The sequence below is a fragment of the Cicer arietinum genome, chromosome 5 (genome assembly GCF_000331145.2).
Source record: "Cicer arietinum cultivar CDC Frontier isolate Library 1 chromosome 5, Cicar.CDCFrontier_v2.0, whole genome shotgun sequence".
Lineage (NCBI taxonomy): Eukaryota > Viridiplantae > Streptophyta > Magnoliopsida > Fabales > Fabaceae > Cicer > Cicer arietinum.
This window is the reverse complement of record NC_021164.2, coordinates 73,039,689-73,048,487: the sequence shown is the minus strand read 5'-3', so window position 1 is coordinate 73,048,487 and position 8,799 is coordinate 73,039,689. Positions and strand designations below refer to the sequence as shown.

At 26.9% G+C, this 8,799-nt stretch overlaps 1 protein-coding gene across 1 annotated transcript; it reads right to left on the bottom strand.

Moving 5' to 3' along the window:
- Positions 1 to 825: 825 nt before the first annotated feature.
- LOC101499074 (heptahelical transmembrane protein 4-like) lies at positions 826 to 3,987 on the bottom strand. The gene is made up of 4 exons (XM_004501458.4): positions 3,827 to 3,987; positions 3,278 to 3,548; positions 2,695 to 2,983; positions 826 to 2,016 (listed from the first exon to the last, which is right to left on the bottom strand). Exons 2-4 carry the CDS (start codon positions 3,544 to 3,546, stop codon positions 1,363 to 1,365), a joined length of 1,212 nt encoding a protein of 403 aa, XP_004501515.1. The 5' UTR covers positions 3,547 to 3,548; positions 3,827 to 3,987; the 3' UTR covers positions 826 to 1,362.
- Between the last annotated feature and the right edge of the window lie 4,812 nt (positions 3,988 to 8,799).

Genomic DNA, 8,799 nt, shown 5'->3' with positions numbered 1-8,799 from the left:
CCCACCAATCTATAAACGGGTTAACCGACGAATCCCCTTCAGGATACTTTGGAATCCTTAAGTGAATTGCACATTCACATCAAACCTATCGATCAATGATACTTTACAGAATAAAGTTTATTCATTTACTCTCGTGCACTAGAGAAAAGAAGAAATGACTCAAAAATATTTTTGACAGAATTTTGACTCATATAACATGAATTTTGTGTTGTTTTTCTTGTGTTCTTTCTGCCTCTAAAATATCTCTATTTATAGAGATACTCATACCAATTGGTGAAAGAAAACAACTCTTGTGAAAGATTGCAACTTTTGATAACTTAATAGATGCATTGGTTTGAATTAAACCCAAACATTGCAACCACTTGACCAAGTGATACATTCAATTATTTAATTTTGCTACATTAATATAACTATTAGAAAAATCCAAATATATTTTGGAAATTTCCCTAACAAGACGGATGTTGATTAGGGTGAAATTTAGATGACAAACCATCAACTTAAGCTATTGAAAGATTTGAATATCTAAGATTCAAGATAAATGTTACAAATGGAAATTTTATCTTGAAGGGGTGTAACCAATCAACACGATCCTTGTAATTTAAAATTCAATGATCACTTGTTGGTAGCTTACTTCATCTGTTAGTTATAGATTATCCCTTTATCATTTAGCTGTAGCATCAGCCATATCTTATGCAACAAATCCTTAACTTTAGAACTATTAACTAAAATTAATATCTACATGTTTAACAATTCCAATCTATCTTATATTTTATGGTACAAACGTGTTTTTAAATTATTGTTCCAAATATAATATTTTAATGATATAAAGTAATTTGTGAGATTCATTTAAAGAATTTTACATAGTGATATTATTAGTGTGAAAAATACTTTATAATCAGAAATATTGATGTGTCGTAATAAGTCTTTTAGAAAAAAAAACTTATGGCGTGTCTAGAAGCGCATTAAGATATTTTGGCACATGACCAGCCACAAGCTACTATATGTAGCTTCACTATTTAACGTCCAAATCAACATTAAGACGCCAGGCGAGACACACAATTCAAACATAAATCCAAACATTTGCTTAAGCAATAATCAACTCATTACTAACGGAGGTGCACTAAATACATAAATGGATACATGTAATAATATACTTCATAATCGTGGTACAACAGAAAATCCATGTATCATCTTAACTTGTAGATTCATAAATCTAACACACACAAAAGAACAATGAAGCTTTGCTATACAATAATAGTCCACAATTGATTTCTTCATCTTTCATAAAAAATGATATCTAATTAAATTTTGAACATCAAAGAGAAATCCAAATATACCTACAACAAAAACTCACTACCAAGACTAACAACCTTTCAAATCTCTCCATCTAAGGTAAATTAAGCCATCAAGATAATGTGTGTATGCCCCTGCCACAACCAACACATGAAAAAGTTGGTGACTATGACCAGCAATATCAAATTTCCCCGGCATCCACCTCTCCGGTATCCTCGCGACGTAAATTAAAGCTCCCAAACCATACAAAACTCCCATTAATATCTCATATCCTGTAGTCTGCAAGGCCTCAGGCTCATGCCTATACAGTATCAACTTATGCATTATCGGCGCCACGCCCGAAAACCCCATCAAAAAGAAGAGTGAAGCGCGGTACTTCCTAAACTCGGACTTTTGGAAAAAAGGTAGAAGAGAGAAAACAATAGTAGCAATTCCCATTAATGTTATGAAGCCTAAGTAGAGGAAGCAAAAGAAAGGGTTGCACATGAATGAGTAATATACAGGAGGGTAAAATGAAGTTGAAATTAATGCAGCAATTCCAGCATAGTCAATTCTTAGCATTATGTAAGAAAGGCGTTGTGAGTGACAAGCAAGGAGGTGGCATGTGCTGCTGGCTAATAAACAGAACATAGCTCCACCTAAGAAGGCATAAAATGGCCACCTTGTAATTGGTTGGATTATTGAAGGGGATACAAACTCCATTGTTTCATCTTTCAATTCATTCTGTAATCAACAGTCTAACAAAGTGTAAGAAACCAAATTCTTCCAATGTCAATGATTATTGGTAGATGTTAGTGTCTAGTATAACACAGTGCAAATTCTACAGCTAACTACAATACAAGGTATTATTTGTAAACATAGTATAAAAGCATAGTTAAAATGTATGCAAATGCTATATGAAAAAATTGTCTGTAATGGTTTTATCTAAGCACATGTATTAAGTGACCTTTTACAATTTTTGACATATTTGAGGAAAATAAAACCAGTGACCAAAATATACTAACATCTCACTCTGGTTTTATAATGAGTATGGATCGTTTACGACACCTAGACAATGTAATAGTTGTGGAGACTATTAAATTTAGAAATAAGAAGTGTTATCTTTCTAGAACTAATAGTCCTCACAGTCGCTGCTGTAGAGGAATTTGAAGATCTCGTAAATAATTGTGTATTTGAAGTACATTGACCAACTACTTTGCTGTCAATTTTGTGTGTCAAAATCTCATTTCTAGGACCAAAACAAAACAAAGTGACATTTACAAAATTAAGAATGAAAAACAGATAACATTTTCTGAAACTAAATGAACTTTTCATAATCCAAATCCAAAAATACATAACAAATTGAAAACATGTGAAAAGAATCATATATTTGATACTCCATGAAGTGGAATGAGGACTTACAGGGGAAAACTTCTTGGGAAAGCAACTGGTGAGAAGTTCTATAATATTCAAGCCTGATAATGAGGAGAAGTTCATTGAATGAAGAGATGTACTCAACTCATTTTTAATTTTATGAAGATCAGGCATAATGGGGAGTGAATGCAAGCACTTCAAAAGCTCCTCATGAATCTTATTCAAATCAGCTTTTCCTAAAAATTCATGCAAATGTTGAAGGGAGTCCACAACCGTTGGAGTTCTCATAGCTGTGTATATGGTGAGAAAGAGAAAAAGGAAGAACCCAATCAAATGCCTGAAACAATGTCATTCACATTAAGTAAGGAAATGCAAAAAAAAATTGACACCATGATAATTAAATATGATTGATCTCTTGAGCTTATATACTGACATAAAGACTTGTGAGATTGTTTTAGAAAATTTATGTCCATAAGTTATTTTTAGTTTATTTCCATAAATTTTATAAGATTGTTTATAATTTTATCTTTTATTATAGAAATAACTAATATTTTATTTATATTACAATCACACTTATGATATAAATGTTAAAATTATGATGTTATCTGAACACAATCTTAAAGATGCTTACGTCCAAACATTAAGTGTCTCATTATGAATTGAGAAAATGCTGAGGAAGACATGCTTCAATGGCCACTCTGATCTATAGTGACCCAATATGAATTCATTGTCCCTTAAGTAATGGGGCAATGAACTGTATTCTATAAGTTGATATTTTGATTTTTCAAATATCTTCACTCTCTTCCATCCCTTTGATTGTGCTCTTTCCTCTTCACCATAAATAACCTTACTATTTTTTTTAAGAGTAGCATTCAATCCTTCACACGCACCACATGCCATCTCTGCAATGTGGCAACAAAAGACATTAAACAAGCATTTTTCAAAATGTTAACTTCAACAAATCAGTGGATCTTAATTAGATTTAGAAACCAATGTAGTATTAAAGAAAACATTCCTCAATCTTAAAATATAAATAAAATCAATTTTTTTAATCCATTTTTGTTTATATTTTGAGACGAATTAGTAGTCACGTGTGACTTATAAATTAAAATTGCATTATATATATGCATCTAACTTAATTGAATCAGAAGACACACCAATTGTATGAATTCGAACTTGCCTGGAATTTTAGTGGAACTATCCAAAGGAAAAAATGGAAATGCTGGGAAGAGGAAAGAGATAAAATAGTTTCAAAGAAGATGATGATGATAAGGTGGTGCCGGAAGTTTGTGTCCCGGCATGGAACCATACACAGAACCAATGGGTATTATGCATGAAACTGAAGAAAGCTAAATGTGACATCTAATACCCTATTTCTTAGGTTCTACAAGCTCCAATATCCAAACAAAGACAACTCAAAACCTTAAAAATAAGGGGTATTTAGTATTTACCATTCATGACCAATGATCCCGTTTTTTGTGGCAGAATTAAAGGTCAATTTTTTTCTTTCAAATTTGTTCATTCATCCTATTTTTTTTTCTTTTTTTTTTCTTCATAATCTAAAATCACCCAAAAGTTTTAACCTTTTTATTTTGAACCACTTTTTCTCTTAAGGAGTTTATTTAAAATTATGCATATTAATCCCATATGTTTCAAAGTTTGCATATTAATCTTATTTTTTAGAATTTGGCATATTGATCCTATATATTTTTCAAAATTTATAGATTAGTCCCTCAACTTTTTTAAAATTTCCAATTTGACTTAGAACTTTGGACTTTTTTTTAACCATTTTTTTCTATTTATTCTTTTACTCAACTTTTGAAATTAATAAAAATAACTCAACTCTAAATAGTTATTTTTATATTTTATTTAATAACTTTATTTAAACAAATAAGTCAAAGAATTAAGAATTTTAACTGCGTTATTTAAACAAACAAATTTATAAATAAAAGTACCAAAATCACTCGAAATATAATAGTCTCACTAATATGATTCAGATTATTGATAAACAAAAAATGGGTCTAACAGAAAATGAATAAGAGATCTATAAAAATATTTCTTAAAGAAGTAAAATACTTAAGAAGTAAAATATGTTATTTCTTAAAGACATTGTCTCTTTATTTAGACTTTATATAACAAAAGGAATGGTATATATGAACTTTTTTTTCATCATAGATTTCCTCTGCCACTGGTGCAACTTTGGTAGTATCATAAACAATCGTTGTCTTCTCTTCACCTACATAATTTGTTTTAGTTTGTTCAGATCAAACTTCACATATTATTTACTCTCTCAAAGAAAAAAGACTTCACATATTTACAGTTTCCCTTCATGGCATGATGTTTACTTCTACATTATGTGGTCCTTCGGTCAATATTGTGATAGACAATGTAAAAGATTATTCGTGATGTCGATGTCTATTAAAACTTGATCATAGTGACTAAATGACCTGTTATGCATAGTTTCATCCAAGAAGATAGACACTTCTATGCTGCCAACAATCACAAATATTAGCAAAAATTAATTTTAAGTTCCAAAAACCTATCGTGCATACATAAATTCTCGACAAATTTAAAAACAATTTCATAATAATTTTTCCTTAAAGGATTTTCAATTCATAATATGAAGGAGTTTCCATAAAAATAATAATTATTTACACAAATCAATAATCTTAATTAGGGAGTTATCTTCCCCTAGTTTGCAATATTGTAGGCAATCTAGCTATAAGTTATTTTCATGGATAAGATGCTTAGTGAAAAATAGTTTAAAAATATGTACATATTTCTTTACATTTTCCTGTCCTATTATATTTGTGCTAGCAAAATACTTTTCGCTTCAAATAAATATATTTTAATATTTTGGATAAGTTATAAATAGTTTATGCTAACAGATTTTTTGGAATGTTTTAAATTTACTTTAGGCTTTATAATATATCTAAAACTTGAAAATATAATATTTTAATAAAATATATATTAATTTATAAAATAACTCATCTAAGACTTTAATTTATTATTCAATAAGTGTTGGATTAATCGTATGGTTAACTTATTGTGGTTAGTGGTTTATTACAATATAATATATAGAAGAAAATCAAAATGTAACTATTAATTTTGGTCAAACATATTTTTTTACAAATTTATCCTTAACAACACTATTTTTTAAAAATTAACCTTTATGCAATTTTGTATCCTTCTATTTTGTTTAAAATAAACTTTTGATATTGTAATATTTAAAATTGATTTTTTTTTGTCTCTATTAAATTTTTTTTGGGTCATCTGTTATTTCTGATAATGTGACACTCAATATCGTACTTAGATGATATTTGTAAGTTATATAAATATTTTGCATGTCATTATTATTGCAATTAATTTTATTTATATATAAAAATATTAAGAGTCAATTGACTTTATTTATTTATATATTAAAAATATTAAAATAATAAAATATTTAAAATGTAGTTATTTAATTTAATTTTTTTAAATATTTATAAAATATTTAAAATTTTAAGTATTTTTTAATAATTAAATTTATTACATTCTTAATATCATTTAATATTTATTTTATTTATATGTTTAAGTATTAAAAAGAAATTTATTTTAGTTTATTTAGAAAATGAAAAATATTTAAAATTTAAATATAATATTTTATTTTAATATATAAATAAAATAAATAATAAAATTAATTAAAATAATAATTATATGAAAATTATTTTATTTAAGTCATAAAACCACTTAAATGTCACGATATTAATGAAAGTGACAAGTAATAAAAATAATGGAAAACAAAAAAAACACTTGATTAATGGAGGGGTCAAAAAGCTAGTTTTAGAAATATGATGACTAAAAGGTAATTTTTTACAAAATAAATAAATAAATAAATAAATAAATAATGCATTTAAATCTTTTAAATTTAAATTTAAATTTTAGTTTATATATATATATATATATATATATATATATATATATATATATCATTTCAATCACATTTAATTTATTTGTAGAAACATTTTATTGCTTCATTAATCTATAAAATTGAGTAAAAAAATATAGAAAAAACTTAATTAAAGTTTTAATCATTTTACTTTCATATGTTTATAATTAATCTCCGCATTTTAAAATATCTCAATTTTTATTCATCCTTTAGATTTTTTGTCTAAAATTTGTGATGTTTTAAATGATGCGACATACAACCTAACCATGTGAGATAGTTAACAATTAAGATATTGCAAGAAAAATCTTCTAAAAAATTTATTTTCAACTTTATAAATATCATTTTTGTAATTTAATTAATAAAAAATTAAATAATCAATTCATCTAAATAATTTCAAATCATTATATCATATTTCACATCAATTAAATATATTACATCACCATTTTTACTTCCATAAATTTTTGAGAGGACCAAAAATGATAAATGTTGAAAAGTGTAAAGTTGTTGAAGTGGTCATGCATATCTACAAAATTACAACCATTTCTTTGATTATCAATGGTTGACATTACTCACTTTATTCTTTAAAATGAGTAGTTCACTTTAGAAGATAAATTCATTTTTTAGAGTTTAATTTTGATAAATGTACAATAGTTTTTATATAATTTATCAATTATAAAATACTTATGTGTGACTTTTAAGATAATTATGATAAAATAATTTTTTTAATGAGGTGACAATTTATGATCAGTTGATGATATAAGAAACCTTTTTAAAGCAAAATTGAGAAATAGTCGAATTATAATTAATGAAAGAGGCGTTAATGACTATTAATTGACATTTTTATTAATGTTTGCATGAATTTGTTACCTAAATATTTTTCTTTTTCTCAAAAATTAATATGATACATTTGTTTGAAATAAAATATAAAATCAGTTTTATAAAAGACTTAACTTATATACACTGATATTATAAATATTTTTTACACTATCAAGTTATAAGAATTGTCGAGTCATTAAAAACCTTTGAATTTTATCATAAAAAATTCAAAAATCACAATTAAAAATAACTGTAATATATTAATAATATAAAACTTTTTATCAATAAATTCGTAGTAATTAAACTCTTTTACAAAATTAAAATGAGCCTCTTCAAAAAGAATTTTTCCATATAAAACACTAGCAAATTTTCCAAATACGCTCAAAGGGGAAATTTTGAGAAATTTGTCCATTTAAGCAAACCACTCGTTCATGAATGTTGAATTATAGCCATTTGTGCGTGTATATTATTAGTGCACTAATAAAAAGGGTGAGATTACTTGTGAATTCATTAACTCATATTTAAAAGCATATCCAAAGATTTTCTATATAAATAAATGGAATAATGGTTGGGACGTGGGGTATTGTTTAATATGGTTCTGGTTTAAACATCAACCTTATTATTTTTAATAGATTTTAATAAAATATTATATTTATTCTTATTTTATTATTATAAAATTTAATTTTAGCATAAAGAAAAAAGGTTGACATTTGTAATATTTGCATTTATTATTTTTCGGGGTTAGATAATTTTCCAGTTTTGGTCGACTGTCCAAACAAACAACACCATACGATCCACATCATTGAGAACCAACGGCTGTGATGAAATATCATGTTGAAACCAAGGTTCAAAATTAATTATAACCGCGTTTCCTTTTATACGAAAGTACTAGTAATTTTGTATCAGCATTATTCTTCGCCCCATCACCCACTAATTAACAAATATATATAAGGTACAATTTATTTGAAGTTTTCTTTCACTCTCAAATTGGTTTGAGAAACTTTGAAAATTAAGGGTGAAAAAAAATCCAAAAAGTGAAGTGAGACATGGCTTACTACAATCAAAATCCTCCGTCAGTAAATGTTAACGTTTCTGCTCCACCTCCTGCACAAGGTGCATTTAATTACCTTGATTACTGTTGTTGATTTATTCTATATACTGTTACATTACATATGTATATTAAAAATTATGATTTGTTATTAATTGTTTGTTTTTATGGAGAATATATCTGTGGCTAATTTTTAAATTAATTCTTAATTTACGAATTAATTTGGTGACAAAATTACATAGGATATCCTCAACCGGGTTATCAACCAAGTTATCAAGGGTATCCTCCACCCCAACCCCAACCTCAAGTTTTTGTCACTCAAGCTCCACCTCCGGCTCCGGCGGCTCCGGCAGCGGAAGCC